General features: G+C 43.5%; 1 protein-coding gene across 7 annotated transcripts in view; it reads left to right on the top strand.

Annotated features, from left to right (window-relative positions):
- PHACTR1 (phosphatase and actin regulator 1) overlaps window positions 1–17808 on the top strand; it is a 523468-nt gene that overhangs the window by 322298 nt on the left and 183362 nt on the right. For all 7 annotated transcript variants that reach the window (XM_070405716.1, XM_070405720.1, XM_070405717.1 and 4 more), the window contains one exon: window positions 12109–12273. In XM_070405716.1, coding sequence (XP_070261817.1) covers window positions 12109–12273 — 165 coding nt within the window. The remainder of the gene's footprint in view (window positions 1–12108; window positions 12274–17808) is intronic.

Raw genomic sequence — 17808 nt, 5'->3', positions numbered from 1 at the left:
ATCTGGGCTGCCTGTTCAACATTCACATTCCTGGTTCAGCAGGTCTAAGATGGAGACCAGCAATAAAAATTTTAAATACTACTTTAGTTGATTCTTGTATACACTAAAATTTGAGATTCACCAGGCTGGTGGGTCATGGCACAGTTCAAAACCTCCAAAACTTTAAAAATTCATGTACCCCCTTAAGGGGCATCCTCGTGGTGAAGTGATGAGGAACTTATCCCAGAAGGAGCCTTATTGAGCAGGTACGAGTCTGTCTGGTACCAGAGGAGATGATTCATATTTAGATAACTTTTCTTGAGCTCCTGTTCTATAACCCTGCAGGGTGCTTTTAGTATACTAGTATACTTGTTCATCCTTATACATTGTATTATTCCCATTTTATAGGAATAAAAGCTGACTTTCCTAAAGAGGTCACCCAGTGAATTTGTTAGAACCCTTTTGGTTGCAAGTGAGAGAGAAACCAACCCACCCTGGCTTCAGTAAAAAAGAGAATTTATTGGTCATATAAAGAAAATCTCCAGCGTTAGAATGGTTTCAGGCAGGGCTGGATCCACGGGCCCAAGTGATGCAATGAAGTCTCAGTCTCAGGCAGGCTTTCACCTCAAGATGACAGAAAAATTACTGGCAGCTCCATGTTATAGGATGAGGGCTGGAAACTTGTGGTCCCCAGGGCTGGCTGCTTGTTTTGTAAGTAACATTTTATTGAACACAGCCTTGGTCCACATGTGTACATTTGTCTATGGCTGCTTTCATGTTGCAACAGCAGAGTTGAGTATTTGCAACAGAGCTGGGTGGCCCATAAATCCCAAAGTAGATATGATTTGACTTTACAGAGAGAGTTTACTGACCCCTTGGGAGAAACCAGGTTTTGTTGAAGTTTGATTTGGAGCTCTGAGAGGCACTGTTTACTGACTTTAAGATTATCAGGCCCTAGGGTCTGAGATTTTAAGATGAGCAAAGAACCTACATTATTTAAAGATTGTTGCTTTGGATTAATACATGACTCGGGAGTTCATTTACAAGTTAGATAAACAAGTTTCATTCCCAACACAAATATATTCTGTGGATTAAATGAACAATAGAATATTTTATACGTTTTGTAGTCATTACATGCTTTGACAGTTGAAGGTTACATTCCTGGGAGATGAAACAGGAATTTTGTATTGAATATCTCAGAAAGAACTTTGCTGACAACATCTGTTAGCTCAATAAATAAAACAACACAGACCTGGATAAATTTAAATATAAATAAGAGTTTTCCCTACCAGTCTGGTCTATTAGCAGTGCTATTTATTCCCTGATTCTTGCGGTCATGGAATATAAATAGCCTCTCAGCACAGTGCTTAGAAAATATGAAGTATTTGACATAATAGTATTGTTTCCTCTCAAAGAATATGAATTGCCTTTGTGACCTAGAGATTCTTTTAATATTAACCAAATCTGAGTGAAAGGTTTTATATTTATGGCCCCTGCTTTGACCAGGCTCAGAGCCGGTCTAATCTACAACTCCAGTTGGGAGAGCATGTCTATCAATAGCCCCCAATAAAACCCAGAACTGCATCTCATTGCCTGGCTAGGCTCAATCGCTCATTTCTGAATGAATTGCTAGTGGTGAAGGGTGGAGAATGCAATATTCTGATTAGCCTGCACTGGGTCATGTGCCCAACTCTGGAGTCAGGAATGAGAGTCTTCTTTCCGGGACCAGCTGCCCTGGAAGTGGAAAAGGGATGATTCTCCAAAGGAAAATTAGGAAACCCATGCCACCTGCTGGGAAGACAAAACGAACTCAGCCACCAACAACTATTAAGCTGTAGATTTTGGATTTGAACTCACATCCTCCTGGTTTCAAAATTAATATTCTTCACACTATACACATATATAAAAATGGATAGTGTTTTCTAAATGAAGCAGATTTTACCTGATTTCAGGCCAAATTGGTACCTGCTGAGTTTTTAATTGTAGCCTGTGGTGTAGGTGGATGGCAGATAATGTGCTTATGGTTCCATGTGTCCTACTGACCGAGGGTAGGTATCCTCCAGGGCCCCTACACTCAGGTGTGCATATATTTTATGACATCTTAGGATACGACAGATAACACCCCATTTTTCTTGCTAGAATAGGATTAATGTATATTGGCAACTGTTTGTAGTCTTTTCAAGAAGAAGCTAATTTCTTCCATCATCCCTAAAGCCCTCTTATTACTTTAGTCAGTAATATGGAGATTCGAAAAGGCAAGATTTCATTGAGTGAGAAGGTGTTCTTGAAAATAGACAGTCTTAATAGCATGTGTTTCTCTTTGGGGAAGTATGTCTTCCTATTCATTAGTTCCTCCTCAATTTTCCCAAATGTAAGATGAGGATAATAATAACACTTCCTCATAAATTAATGTGGGTGTTACATACAGCAATACTTTAAGTGCTTTGGTTGGCACCAGGCACAGACTTAGTGACTAAAAAAACGGTAGCTCTTATTAATACTTTTATTATTATTACTAGATGCCCGGTACACGAAATTCATGCAGGGGGGCGGGGGGTGTCCCTCAGCCCGGCCTGCACCCTCTCCAATCTTGGACATCCCTCTCACAATCTGGAACCGCTGACTCCTAACCACTTGCCTGCCTGCCTGCCTGCCTGCCTGATCGCCCCTAATCGCCTCTGCTGGCCTGATCATGCTTAACTGCTCCCCTGCCAGCTTGATCGCCCCCAACTGCCCTCCCCTGCCGGCCTGATTGCCCCTAACCTCTCCCCTGCCAGCCTGATCGCCCCTAACAACTTGCTCTCCTGCACCAGCCTGATCACGCCCCTAACTGCTTGCTCCCCTGCCGGCCTGATTGCCCCTAACCGTCTCTGCCTCAGCCCTCACCACCGTGTCTTTGTCCAGAAGGAAGTCAGACATCTGGAAGATGTCTGGTGATCCCGGTCTAATTAGCATATTACCCTTTTATTAGTATAGATTATTATTATTATTATTGTCATTGTTGTCATCTAATCAGTTTGCCTAAGAAAGCACTGTCCTGTTTAGAATCTTCTTTCCTGTTATGAGGAACTGGAAACCGCTTAGCAGTATGCAGAGTTCTGTAGACCATATTAGTCATGTAGCCTCTTTCTGTTATAAGGGCCTATAATTTGAAAACCAGTAGAGCTGCTAAAATCAGTATCTCTCAAGGCAAGGGGTTGGGGAGTATTCTCCTATTCCTTTTGGATTTTAATTACTGCTTCAAGAGATGACGAACAGAAACATGACTTGGGCCATCTTTGGTCATGTGGATCCATAAATTCCCTTTCTCTCCTCCTTCCATTGCATGCTAGCATAGTCCTGTGCCCTTTATCTCAGGCCAACCTATTCATAGTGCCAAAGGCAGTGGCAGGCCTGTGGAAGCATCCTTTGGGTCCTGTCCTGGCCGTGGATAGAATTGCCTCCCACCAGGCAGCAAGCTCTGGAGCCAGAAAGAGAGGAGGAACTTAGCCAAGTGTCTGAGCAAATGTGCTGAGAAGTATGAGCTTGGGTATATGAGCTTGGATGTCTCCTCCCATTTCCCAATCCATAGGACTGTATTGTACAGTCACACCCACTGTTGCTGTTTCCACCATGAAGAATATCCTTCTTGTAGCAACAATACCGATTAGCAACTCTCTCAATATGAACATTTATATATCCCTCCAGAGGTGCAGTGGACAAGACTCAAATATCATGATGGTGTATGATGGCTGTGTTTGGAGTGTGATTTTGTGTGGCACAGAATTGGTATCTCTTCTGGTGGCTCCCATGCAGCCATCTCTGTGTCTAGAAAACTGAGGGACACCAGAGCTCTCCAAGCAAGTCAAGCAGACTTTGGATTAAGATGGATAAACCCTTCATCAATGCAGCTCTATTCTAATTAACACTGTGTTTGACTAGTATCAGTGTTCATACTTTAGTTCTGATCTACAGATTGGACCCATCTTCGACCTGAGAGTAAGGGATGAGGAAGAGGAGGGAGGTACAGAGGATGAAAGACTGGGGAAAGGTGGTGAAGGTCAAGTACAGGACAGAGTGAGAAGATGGTTGAGAGAAGCACCAGTATTCATACTCAGCAGTATTAACACCAGTGAGTTTTCAGGCATCATGTCCAAGTTTGCACCAAACCCTTTTGTAGCCTCGTGGTGAGTGTGGCATATTGTTTTATCCCCCAGCTCAGTACAGGCTTATAGGTGGTCTGCAAACCAAGCAACCTGCTCTGAGCAAAGCAGCCTCCCTTTGCCACTATGGCCTACGCCCTCTAATGCCCAGTTCTCCCCTCATACCCCCTCTCACCTTCATCCCACTCCTCAACTCATGGGACAAGGCAGGGGCTCCCGATTTTAAAATAAAAATGTATCACCCCTCTTTTTGTTTTATAAACACACCTTGGAGTTAATACAGATCAGTCCTAGATGACAGAAACTCTTCAAAGAGATCTGGCCTCTCTAAGAGAGCGTGGTGTAACTTATGGAATGAAAATGGGAAAATACTGTCCTTTACATCTGATCATTCATGTCCATCCTTCATTACCCTGCCTGAGGTATCTTTGTGAAACTGAAAGTACATTTTTAAAAGGGGAAAGCCGCAGTGGTTGAGAATTTTCTAAATGGCCAGGGACCTGTCTGACATCATTCTGCAGTTGTAAGAAAAAGCAACGCTGCTTGATGCAGGAAGGTGACAGGTTTAGCCCCTGGGCAGCTCAGTGTAGTTAACTGACAGAGAACCTCACCTCCACCCCCAGCTCTGGCCTCCACTCCTAGGGTGGTGAAATATGGTAGGAACATAACCCCTTCTAATGAAATTGGAAGGAAAAGCAAATGGTATCAGATCCTGCTAAATAAGCGTTCGATTTTGGGGTTCACATTGGGTGGAGAATCAAATATTAATTTGTGAGAATCTCAGGCCCTCCAAAAGTCCTGGGCACATGGAGAGATCTACAGTAGGGGCTCCTCATGTCCTGGCCCTCCTGCCTCTATCGTTGATTAGACACCAGACACCACAGACACCATGGCTTCCTTCTTTCAAACTTCTCAGGGGGACACTGCGTGCCTAACACTTTCTAGGCCAGCAGGACACCAGAATTGGTGCCTTTTGAAAACCAAGCAAGCCTGAGAAATACAATGGTAAGGGTGCCAGCTGAAGTTCCCCTTGCCCACTCCCACATTCTTGCATGTTCTGAGAGCCCACCAGGAGCAACCCCAGGCTACAACGGGTGGGCTTCAGAATGCCCACAGACACAGCTACTTGGGTTCTCAGTGATGAAAAGCATGCGTAAATCAAGAATTTTCTCTCCTGCTTTTCTAAAAGGAAAGAAAAATCAGCTCCCAACGATTTCCTGTCTACAGATAAAACAAATCCCAGTCAGGTCATGAAAGGCAGCCCAGACTGTGTAGTCTCTTAGGAGAGTATTTTTTGGAGGGTGATGGTGCAAATCATGTGGTCCAGGCCTCCCATTCTCCCTCAGTGCAGAATTAGCTCAGCTGCCCAGCTTCCCACCTTCTGATTCAGCATTCTCTCTCTGGGCGGTTGACAGCTGATTCATGTCTAAGTGAGCATTTTCTCCAGACAGCTGTCTCCTCTCAGCAGCACGAGGATGCCACCTTTGAGAGCAGTGGGCCTGGGCAAAGCAGTCTTTTCATATGGTTGAAAAGAAGGCTGGTTTTATAAACATACCTGCCCTGTGTGCCTTTCCTCTCCTACTCGTCTCCATCCCGCTCTCTCTCCTGTCCCTGTGGTCTTATTCTGAGCCCAGTTTTGTTTTCTTTTGTTCTTCCTCTTCAAACTGTATTCACAATTGGCCTCTTTCCTCACTGCTAAGCCTTCAAATTTCACTATCTGGTGGCAAAGCAGTGAGGTTGAGTGTAGCCCCTGTTATCAAATGAATTGGGGGAAAAGTAATGAGGGTGATTAAAATATAAATCACCTTTACTTACAGGCATCCAGTCTGCTCAATAATCTAGTGTACATTAGGGCTAAACATCTTGAACTTAATAGTATACTTATTAAGGATTCATTTAATTATGGCGTTATAATTATACCTTTATAATGCTCTGCCAGCTTCTTGCTATTCTAAGTTTTTCCAAGGCATTCCTAATGTCTTATAATTATTTTAATGTGGTAATTTCAGAATAATTTGCATTCATTTCTTAAAGACGTGATTATGAAATAGTTTTTTTTTTTGTCCCAGTGGTGTTTATTTCTTAAGACAAATAGTGATACTGATTTTCATGAGCTGTGTCAAATGCCCTCATTCATTTACTTATTTAACAAATCATTATCAAGTGCCAAATATGAGAGCAAATTTAACATCAAGCTTAAGTAACTCACATATTGATTTAAAAATAATTTTTTAACGATTCAATGCACAATCTTCCTTTAATCTTTAGCAGATATTTTAGGTTGGCTGAACCCAAGAAGCCTCAACCTGGATACTTTTAAAATTTTACCTTTTGTATGTTAGACCATTGGGGGAAACAAAAGAAAATGTGAACTGTGTCAACCAAATGCAGATACCCAATCACACATGAAATTTTGCACATAATTCCAGTCATTTGATGTCCATCAGGATCCACAGACCCCGGAGGAGGTTACTTGGAGGAGTGTTGCATTTTGGCTATAGTGTGTGCTGAGAGAGGGAATTCCAGGCAGGTCATTGGGGAGGTTTCTGAATGCCAAGACAGGAAATGTAAACTGTGGGAAGCCATTGAAAGTTTCTGAGAAAAGCAGGGTTCTGGCAGAGTAATCTGCAACAGTATAAAATACAGGTTTGAAGGCAGGAGATGGTGAGGGCGGGGGAGTTCGGAATGCAGGTTTGGAGATATGCAAAGTCAGGACAAGCAACAATCTACACTAATAAAAGACAAAGATGCTAATTGACCATACCTTTGCTATGCCCAAGCCACGCCCACCAGCCAGTCAGAGTGACTATATGCAAATTAACCCAACCAAGATGGCAGCCGGCAGCCATGGAGCTGGAGCAAGCTGGAGGCTTGGTTGCCCCGGCAATGGAGGAAGCAAAGCTTCCCGCCTGCTCTGGCTGGCTGTGGCCTCCTCAAAAGGCAACAAAGTTTCAAGTATAGAAGCTAAATAAATCCCCAGATACCTGCTTCCAGCCAGCCTCCACTAGGAGCTTGGGTGGCTGGGGGCTGTGGCCAGGCTGCAAACAGCCACCAGCCCCTCACCCAGGATGGCCACACCCACCTTCATGGGGTGAGGGTCCCCACTGGGGGGCTTGGCCAGACTACAAACAGCCATCAGCCCTTCACCCAGACTGGCCAGGCACCCCAGAAGGACCCCCCACTCTGAATGGGGTGTGGCCAACCTGAAAATGGCACTCAGCCCCTCACCCAGGCTGGCCAGGCACCCCAGCGGGACCCCCACCCTGACCCAGGACACCCTTCAGGGCAAACCAGCCAGCCCCCACCCATGCACCAGGCATATAATAAAAGGGTAATATGCAAATTGACCCTAACAGCAGAGTGACTGGGAATGACTGGTCACTATGACACACACTGACCACCAGGGAGCAGATGCTCAATGCAGGAGCTGCCCCCTGGTGATCAGTGCACTCCCACAGGAGGAGCTCTGCTCAGCCACAAGCCAGGCTGATGGCTGCCAGCACAGCAGTGATGGTGGTAGCTTCTTCCGCCTCCTCAGCAGCGCTAAGGATGTCCGACTGCAGCTTAGGCCTGGTCCCTGCTGGCAAGTGGACATCCCCTGAGGGCTCCTGGGCTGCCAGAGGGATGTCTGACTGCCAGCTTAGGCCCAATTTTCTGGGGAGCGGGCCTAAGCCAGCAGGTGGACATCCCCCGAAGGGTCCCAGACTGCGAGAGGGCACAGGCCGGGCTGAGGGACCCCCCCCCCCCCCCCGAGTGCACAAATTTTTGTGCACCAGGCCTCTAGTAAGATTATAAACTAAGGTAAGAAACAGTGAAAAGGTGATGGCTATATATGAAAGAGAAAGTGATCTTGTGGGAATTTGATGATCTTGACTTGGCTTGTGTGCTGGACTCAAAACCTCCTTGGAATGGTTTCTCACAATTGTCACTCCCTCTGTGGATACCACTGAGCATTACTGAAAAAGCACCAGCTCAACCAGCTGATAGCATTTCAAGAGAAGAATGTTCAAGTTCAGTTGTTCCAGAGGCTGCTTACCAACTCCATTTGGCTTTCTTCTCATTCCTCATTGTAGTTGGGTTTTTTAACTGCTCTCCTCAGCCACTCTGAAAAGTAGACTTACTTAAAGTCTCCTCAGTCATTATTTTCTTCCCTCAGTCTTCAGTAATCTCTTTTACCCACTGATGCTGGATTAATCTCCTTGAGGCCCACATGTGATCAGAGACCTCAATTCAAATTTTCAATAACTCAGCAAAAAGCCTTCCAATGACTAACCCTCCTGTATGTACTTTGGATTCCACCTCCTCTTCTTCTCCCTAAAAATACTATTTCATAAATTTCTCCACCTCTTTCCTACATCATCAGTCTCTTACATTCTTCTGGTTTTTGGAGCTCAGCCTACTGGCCAGATCAAGTCTTCTCATCCCATTCCGGCAAATTTCCCTTCGGTAGTTCTCTGTTATCTTAAATAAAATCCAAACCGCTCAGGAGACTTTGCAAAAAAACTGCGTTTTCTGGTTCCAAAGCCCTTGTCATTGATTAACCATCTCATCCTGTTTCTTGCTTTTCAACCCAAGCTCTGTTAGGAATGGAAACTTTTCACTACTCAGTCCTGAAAAACAAAAGCTGCTGCCCTTGTTGATTCCTTGTCCTCCCTTGTGGTTAGGAAGTTACCAAGATCTGTTGGTTCACCTCTGGCTGAATGTCATCTTCTCTGCGTCCCTCTGTCCCTGTGCTGCTTGGATTCTAGTCACTACCCTCCGACTATTGCAGTGGCCCCCTCATTACTCTCTCTGCACCTGTTTCTTCACACTCCGCTTTAGGTCCTATTGCTGTTGCAAAAATATTCCTAGAAATAAATCTAATTGTGTCCTGACCATGTACCTTCTCAATCAGGCTATTTAATATTGCCCACTCCCCGCTCCCCGCCCCAACCTAGACACTCTTGACCTCTTTTGCCAGGTTCCTCTTTGTCTTTTATTTTTCTTCCAAAGCATGTATTTTCTAACATACTCTACAGTTTACTTAGTTTTAATGTGTATTGTATGTCTCCCCCCCCCCCCCCACTCACTAGTGTAAGCTCCACAGATTGGTATTTTTATATGTTTTGCTTACTGGCATAGCCTAAGCATCTGGTTCATAGTAAGCAGTCAATGCATATTTATTGAATGTAGTAATAATGTCAATTTCTATTTTCTGATTCTCATATTTTTCCCCTGCTTGTGGGATACAAACACCTAATCAAACCTTTCAAAGGCTTGCATGATCTGGTTCTGGCTCCTCCAGCTACCACCTTTCACCACTGGCTCTCCATCTCACCAGCATAACCAATTCACAGTTTACTGTTTCTCGAAGTTCCTAAACATGCTACGTTCTCCCAGCCCTCTTTGTTCCTTTTGGTCTGTTTTCCATCCTGGGATCCATGTCTCCCCCTTCCCCATGTGGGGATAACAGTTCCTCCTCTTCAAAAATCTAGCCAAATGAGTGTGGCTGGTGAGCATAAACCAGGAGGTCACAATACTATTCCTGGTGAGACACATGCCCTATGTTAATGTAAAAACATTAAAACCTGTAAAGAATTTTTGTGAGTTTATTTGAACCAAACTGTCGACAATTGCCAGGAAGCAGTATCTGAAGGGATTGGGGTAATGCTCCAGAGAATGGCGGGTTTTCATCTATTTTTATACATTGCATCAAAGGAGGGGATGTAGGTGGGTTACATGAAATCCATTGGTGATAGATTAGAGAGGTGGGAGAAAACAAAGCAGGGGAAACCCCTGGGATTGGATAAAAAGTAAAATGATAGACACATACTTAGGTGGGTGCAGGATAGTCAACAATTAAGATGATAACAATAACAATGAAGGAATTTGTGGTATCTGTCCTGGCACCCAGGCACATTAGGTTGTGCCCCAAGGGGTCCAGAAAAAGGGAAGTTACCCAGACATTTCAAGGATATGTTATCATAGATGCAAAAAGACAGATAAACTCAGTTAAGATAAAAGTTGGCCTTGTTAGTGAGGATACTAGCCTAGGAGGTAACTATCCACCATAACTGCTTTTAAATTTTAATTTTAGACCATCCTTTGTGGTTACTTTAGGTCTCTGAGTTTGCAAGACCGCCATGCAGGCCTTCCCTGAGCTTGTCAGGTTAGCATGTGGCCCCTTTTGTCTACACTGGGTTATAGGCTCAATCCCCAGTAGGAGGTGTGTGGGAGGCAGCCCATTAGTGATTCAATTCTCATCACTGATCTTTCTATCTCTCTCTTCATCTCCCTTCTTCTCTGAAATCAATAAAAAATATTTTTTTTAAAAAAAATATATATAGCCAAATGTTACGTCCCTGGGGTCTTTTCCAACACGGCCAAACAGAATTAGTCATTCTCTTCTCTTTGTCTCCATTGAATTTTACATGGTTTCCTGTTTTGGCAGTTTTACACACTGAGCCTTTTATCTCCACCTCTAGACTCTGCTCAGCCATGTCCTATTCTTCTGTGTGTCTGCCCAATAAATGCTCACAGTGTCTGGCACAGTAGTAAGCAGTTACTTAACACAATGATTCAAAAGAGGAGCTCCCAGTGTATTGAGCCATGTAGTCAAAGCTTTTCAGTGCTGTCACCACACATCATGTCCAGATTCTTGCTGCCCTCACCTACAAAGCTGTGCCTCCCCCATGTTCCCTGCTCCCGTGAATGAAGGCTGCCATTCCACTGACCTCCCTCAGGCCATCCAATTAGTCACCAAGTCCTCTGGACCTTGCTTCCCAGACATCTCTCAAATTCATCTACTTCCTTTCAGTCTTGCTGCAAGGAGCCTTTACCAACCTGTCATCATCTGTCACCACAGCACACTGCCTGGCACATGGTGCAGGTTCCATATATGTTTGCTGAATGTATGAATCTCCTGAGTGAGAACCATTTCAAATGGCCTCACGCGGCCTACCAGGCTGTAAGACTGAGCTTCCGAGAACAGCCTGTCCAGGTGATTTTTCTGAAAGACAGTGTTAAAGGTCCAACAGAGGGTTTGGGATTGGCCACAGCTTTAGGTATAATTTGACTTTCTGCAAAGGCGATTCCTTTGTACCCTCTTGATTTTTGTCAAGGAGGTTATTTTCTCTGATTATTCCTGTCCCAAAAATTCAAGTTGCAGTATATTTACCTCACTGGGATGTGTACATGATCATGTAAGTTGGAAAAGAATTTGTTTCATTCCAAGTTATAAAAGAGGGCAGGATGACTGTGGCCTTAAACGAAGGCCACTAAGCATTACAGGTTTGAGCGTCCTCAAATGTAAAGTTATTGGGAGTGGTCTAAGAGGTCCCTAAAGTCACTCTCAGCTTTCAATTTCTAAGAATCTTCTTTCAGAAATTAAAGCAGAAACAAAGACTAGAGGATTCAAGGCAATTATAGAATCTAACAAATGGCGAGCGCTCTAAAATCAGTCAGCAACCCTAAGGTGGAGCCACTCAACAGAGTCCAGTGCTTCCGCAGGACTGGGTGAGCGGGCAGTAGGATAGAGAGCCGTGGGTGGTGGCACGTTGGCACTGGAATAGGCAGTTGATAAATGTTTTCTCCCTCTTTTCTCAGCAGACGGTGTTATAGTGATTGCATCTGCCAAGTCTTATTTGAGAAATTGCTGGGCCAGTAGTTACACTGACTGTCATTTGACTCTTCTGATGCCTCCCCGCCTTGTGGGGAGTGTCTGGTGTGTCAGGAGGGCTCTGCTCCTTCTCCTCCTCCCCCATGTCTGGGTCAAGGTTAGGCAAGTTTGGTTAGGGTCTTTGAATCCCTAGGATTTGGCTGACTGTCCCTGGCCTTTGGAGCGTGTTGGCATAACTTCCATTACAAAAAGACGAAAAGAGAAACGGAACTTCAGTCATGTGGCTTCTGTTATCTGTAACCATGGAAAACGCTGGCCATCTGTGAGGCTCCCATTTTAACACTTTTTTTTTCCTCTCTCTATTTTCATCGTTTTCTTGGGAAAAACAAGCTGAGGAAGTGGAGAGGCTGGCGGCGATGCGTTCTGACTCCCTCGTCCCAGGTACCCATACCCCACCCATCCGGAGGAGAAGTAAGTTTGCCAACCTGGGAAGGATTTTCAAGCCTTGGAAATGGAGGAAGAAGAAAAGCGAAAAGTTCAAGCACACATCTGCAGGTAAGATTATTTTTTCCTTCATTTCTCACTGGGCTTTTGTTGACTTCCACTGTGTGTGTTAATTAGGAGACTTTAATTACTGTAGGCTGTCGGAACCAAAGGAAAAAAACCAAGCCTTTGAATTGCTCTTGTCTCTAATAATTATTCCATATGATCGAGACTGGTTTTTAGATTCTGTGTATTTTCTTGTGTCTCGGGGGTGGGGGTGTTTTTAAAGAACCACTTTTATATGATTTATAAATATCTGCACTTACACCTCCACCTTTTCTATAATTGAATGCTTTCAGTCTAGCATTGACAATCCATTTCTTATTTTTCATCCTTCTTTTCATGGTTCCAGTAAAAATCAACACACAGCAGAAAATAAGTTATATATAGTTGTTGGCAGATAGGATAGGTTATTTCATGGAGGAATTGTCTTGAATAAGTGATTCTTGGACATGGCAGGAAAACACAGGAGAGTAGAAATGGAGCAGTACTGGTGACAAAGATAACTATACTTCGTAGCCTAGCAGACAGCAAAGGACCTTGTGGCAAGTCAGCATAGCTGAGGGGCTAAGAGCACAGACTCTGGAGTCTGAGTACCTGTGTTCAAGTCCCAGCTCTGATGCTTGGTAGTTACATGGCCTTTGCCCTGTTTATTTAATGCTGTACCTCAGTTTCCCCATGAATAAAATAGGGTTAGGAATTGTACCTTACATAACTTAAAATTGTGGAGAGTTCATGTAGCACACTGGATTTTTTTAAATGAGGAAGTGTGTGCTTGAGAGTAATATATAAGTGAAGGAGTTCTGATTTCACCTTGTTTTAGAGGAGATGCTAGAAAGGCTGTGTTGATTTTTTGTTTGTTTGTTTTGCTTTGATTTTGCTAATTATGTGCCCAGGTCATCCCAGGCCTACTCCAGCACTTTTATTTCTTTCTTCCTCTACGTTCCAAAAAACTCAACTTGCTCTCTCTCCTTCTCAGAATTGCCACCTCCTCTATTTTTCTGGCCTCTTTCCCTTTTTCTCTCCCCCAAACTAACCACGAAAATAGAAGATGACCTACTTTTTGTACCTGAACACTATTCCACAGATCCAGTCATTTTCCTGCTAATTGCTTTGGGGGAATGAAAGAGAATAACAAACATAGGAAAGTTGCAAAAAGTCTTAAATCTTAAACAATCCTCATGGTAGACATCTCCAGTTCATGTTCTGACTCTGTTTCTTAGATGAAAGCCCCAGTGCCCTGCTGCTATATATGACCTGTTAATTCCTGAGATTAGAACGAACTGCTGCATTCCATAAATCTCTATATTCACCTCACTGCATTCTCCAACCTCTTGGTCATTGCACAGATCTGTTAAGGTGTATGTGTAGGTCGTGCATGCCTCCCCAAGCACTACGGAGAGATTTACATGCAGGCGAAAGTCTAAATGGGTGACTCCTGTGAATCCCCTCTTCATGAGGTGACAAAGAAAAGGACACTTAGACCATTGCATTGGAGAGGAGAAATCAAAATGAAATACATTCTTTAAGCAAAGTACAGCGGCATCAAATTACTCATGAATCATTAAAAGTTTGAAAAAAAACATTCATTTAAAAGTCTTTGGGGAGAAAGAATTATAAAACATGTGACAGGCAAAAATGAAACTTTAATCATTCTTATTTTTAACTATTCTTAGCAAGTTTCTATGATTTCTGTGGCCAAACTAGTTAAACTGACAGCTGAATGTTATGTGTGTGTAGTTGTTGTTTCTCTTTAAGAGACATTCAGGTTCCAAATTAGAGAAGCTGGAGGACATACTATGGAATATATCTGTATCACAATAGATGGATGGGTTCATGATATAACTGAAGCTATTTTGTGGGGGGTTTTTTTTAAGTCAACAGTTTACACTGTAGTGTTCCTTGCACTTAACTGGATTCAGAAATGTTATATCTTGTTTTTGGAAAGGAGAGACTTTCTGTGCTAGTTTTTAGCCAAAATGAGAAAACTATTGTCAACATAAGGATGTTTAACATCATAAATTACATATATGTTTAAGCAGTACTTTGAATTACAAACTTCCCTTTGCATGGATAAGAATCAAATATTAAATATACAGGAGGATTGATTGATTGTGAGAATGTTAATTGGTTTGCCAGTTTTAGCTGGAATGCATATATTTGTCTTGGCTGTGTGTGTATGTAATGTCATTTCATATGCACAGTAATGTCCATGACTTTAAAAACAAAGAATAAGTCCATAGATTGCATTTTATATTATGTATTTGTATTTAAAATTGTATGCTTTTTTAACACATGAAATTACATTAACACAGTGCATGCTTGGCCTGTTATTATTACCACAATGAGTTACATTTATAATTTGCCATAATTCTCTATACTGTAGTTTTACTGTAACTCAATATATGGGACATGTGTTTCAGTATATATGCAACACCTTCAAATATTGCTTTGCAAGTTGTATAGAAATAAGAAAATTACATTAGAAAATTATGATCTCAAGATTTTCCTCAATTTTGGCATCAATAGCTACTATATGAAATTTTCAAAGATAGAGCTTCATGTCTCATGCTGCTTATATGCCCCTCCTATTCTAAGCGGAATGCTAGTGTCCTAAAGGCCTTCAGCATAAGACCCAGGGCTGAGTTCTGCATGGTGGTCAAAGCACTACAGGGCAGAGTTCCTCTCAGAAGCATCTCTACATCACCTGTCAGCGTAGGAGAGCAGTAACTCATAGAAGTAAAACAACAGGTCCTCAGGGAGATGATCTCCACCTGCTTTTCAACCTGTCCTCAGAGGCTCCGCCCAGGCCCTGGGGAGCAATTGGCCTGATGCCCAGCATCTTTTGTGTTATTGGCAATGGGTGTCCACAAAACATCCTTATACCTGCCCCAGGAACAAAACAGATTATAACATGTGAAATAGAACAGGCAGTGCCTCCTCAAATAGTCATCTGCAGCCAGCTTATCCAAATTTTTTGTAAATAGGACTATGTTTAGAAAAAAATAGCCCTGGCAGGAATAAGCTGTGAAGATGCCACCAAGTTGTGCTTTTGTTTCCTTTGAGTTGCAGGGGTTGGCCTTCAAAATCTACAATGTACCCAAGTTTCCTTTGTGTGTAAGCTTTACTGCATACCTATGGCCTTGAAGAAAAACAATAGCAAAACTCCCTGAGTGCCTACCACATGCTGAAACTGTACCTGGCCCTGGAATGTATCTGTGAGCAAAACTAGACCTTGTCAGTGACCTTGTGGCCTGCACAGTGTTGCTAGAGAGGCAAATGATCAAATCACAAAAAGAAAGCTAGGTCACAGCTATGATAAGGGTAGTGAAAGAAAGATCCTTGGGAAAATGAAAGACTTGACTCAGTCTGAGGCATCAGGGGAACTTCTTCTGAGGGAGGGGTAGGAATTTGTATCCCAAGCAATAGACCAGCATGTGCAGAGTCCCTGCAGTGGAAGAAGCAGATGAACCTTCTGGGAAAGTAAGAAGGACCAGTGGCTGGAGAAGGGAGAGCTGGGAGTGTGGTATGGAATGAGGCTGAGGCTGGAGAGATAAGATTGGACCTTCACTAGACCTGCTTCCTATAGAACAAATTAGACAAGAGTGTGAGTGACTGCAGATAGACCAGTTAGGAGGTCATTGGCAGATGATAGTAAATTGGACTAATATTTGGTGGTAGGAATGGATGGATTTGGGTGCTGTTATAAGGAACAAGTGATTGAACTTGATGACAGGTCAGATGTAGGAGGGAGAAAGAGAAGTGTCACGGTTGACATTCTCATGTTGGTTAAGGGTATGTGGAGGTGGCCTTTCCCAGAATGAGTATTTTGGGAGAGTGACAGGTTTGGAGGAGTGGGGGCAGCGTGGGAGTGAGGGGGAGATAAGATTGCATGTTTTGGTATGTGTTTGAGTTGACCTTGTGATAGCCAAAGTTGACAGTTGACTATATGGAAAGCAAAGAAGAGGTCTGTGCCTGATATGTAAATGTTGGGTCATTTGCATACATATGTCAATTAGTGATGACCATGTATGAGATCCTTAGGGAACAATTATAGAATAGAAAGAGAGTCAAAGACAGTCTAGTAGACAAAGGAAGAATATCATTACTAATGACTGGATGGAGGAGGATTAATCTGTAAAGGAGCTATAAGGGCAGGGGCTCCAGAGGTGGAAGGAAAACCAGGAGCATGTGGTGTGATGGAGCCAGGATCAGAAAATGCTGCAAGGAGGGTATAATGAACTGTGTTCAGTGCTATAAAGTCAAGTGATGTATAGAAAATCGCCCATTGACTTTAGTGATTCTGATCCATTAGAGGTCATTGATGATTTAGTAAACGCTCTCTGGGTGAATTATTTGGGGATAGATGCCAGATTAGTGTGGAATGAGAAATTAGAAGAAAAGGGAAAAATAAGGCTACATCTTTGACAAGTCTGGCTGTGGAATGGGGAAGAGAGATAGGACGAGGATGGGTGATGGAGAAAACATGTGTGTCTACAGAAACTCAAATGTGTGATTTGATTGGGAGGGGGCTGTCTGTGCCTTCTGATTTGTTGTTGCTCTTTTACGATAAAAGCGACATAATCATGACCAGCCAATGTGAAAGATCCCAGAGAGAAAGGGAGTTAGAAAATGTGTGAGACCAGAGAGATCAGGTAAGGGTGCTGAGAAGTCAGGAGTGGGTGGGATGTAAAGCCCAGCTGAAAGGGTTGGTATCAGAAGTAATGAGCCCCTCCTCCACTGAAATGGAGGGAAGCGGTGGGGCTGGCTGCAGAGAGAGGAGTCAGGAAGTTGGGAGCGACCCTCTCTGGTGGCTGAGTTTCTTCTCTAGGTAATAAGTGAGGTCATCTCCTCACAAAGAGGAGAGGAGGGATCATGCAGAGGTAAGCCCATTTCAGGTTGATAATTATGAATCTTCACAGCACTGCTGACTTGTTTCAGCCGCTTTGGCTATCCGGGTACAGCTATGGAGGAAGCAGGTAAGGTGAGGGCTGGAGTTTTGCCAGATGGGTAAAAAGAAGAGAAGGGGAGTAATAAATCACCACAAACTTAGTGGCACAGAGCGTCAGAATCATTCCCACACACCTGTAGAGGGCAGAAGTCCAAACTCAAGGTGTTGGCAGGGTTGGTTCCTCTTGGCTGGAGACTATGAGGAAAAACCTGTCCATGCCCCTGTCTTAGGTTCCGATGGCTGCTGGGCAATCCGTAGTGTGCCTTGCTTGTTGCTGCATAACTCAAATATCTGCTTCTGTCTTCACACGGCCTTCCCCGTGTCTCAAATCCCTCCATTCTCTTAGAACACCACCAGGCATTGGAGTCAGGGTCCACCCTAAACCGAATAACCTCATTCAGAGGTCCTTAGCTTCCAAGTAAGGTCATATTCTAGGTCCTGACGGTTAGGACTTGGATATGACTTTTCGGGCACACTATTTAACCCACTTTCGTATTGGACTTTAAATTGGCTAAGAAAGGAATGGGTTGAGTCAGATTAGAAAAATCAAGAATTTAAGCTCCTGGAGGTCAAAGAACATTAAAACAATAGGGGGG

The sequence above is a fragment of the Myotis yumanensis genome, unplaced genomic scaffold, assembly GCF_028538775.1.
Source record: "Myotis yumanensis isolate MYYU_CA2020_CCGP unplaced genomic scaffold, mMyoYum1.0.hap1 SCAF_2, whole genome shotgun sequence".
Lineage (NCBI taxonomy): Eukaryota > Metazoa > Chordata > Mammalia > Chiroptera > Vespertilionidae > Myotis > Myotis yumanensis.
The sequence above is the reverse complement of the archived record's forward strand: the minus strand, read 5'-3'. Positions and strand labels throughout refer to the sequence as shown.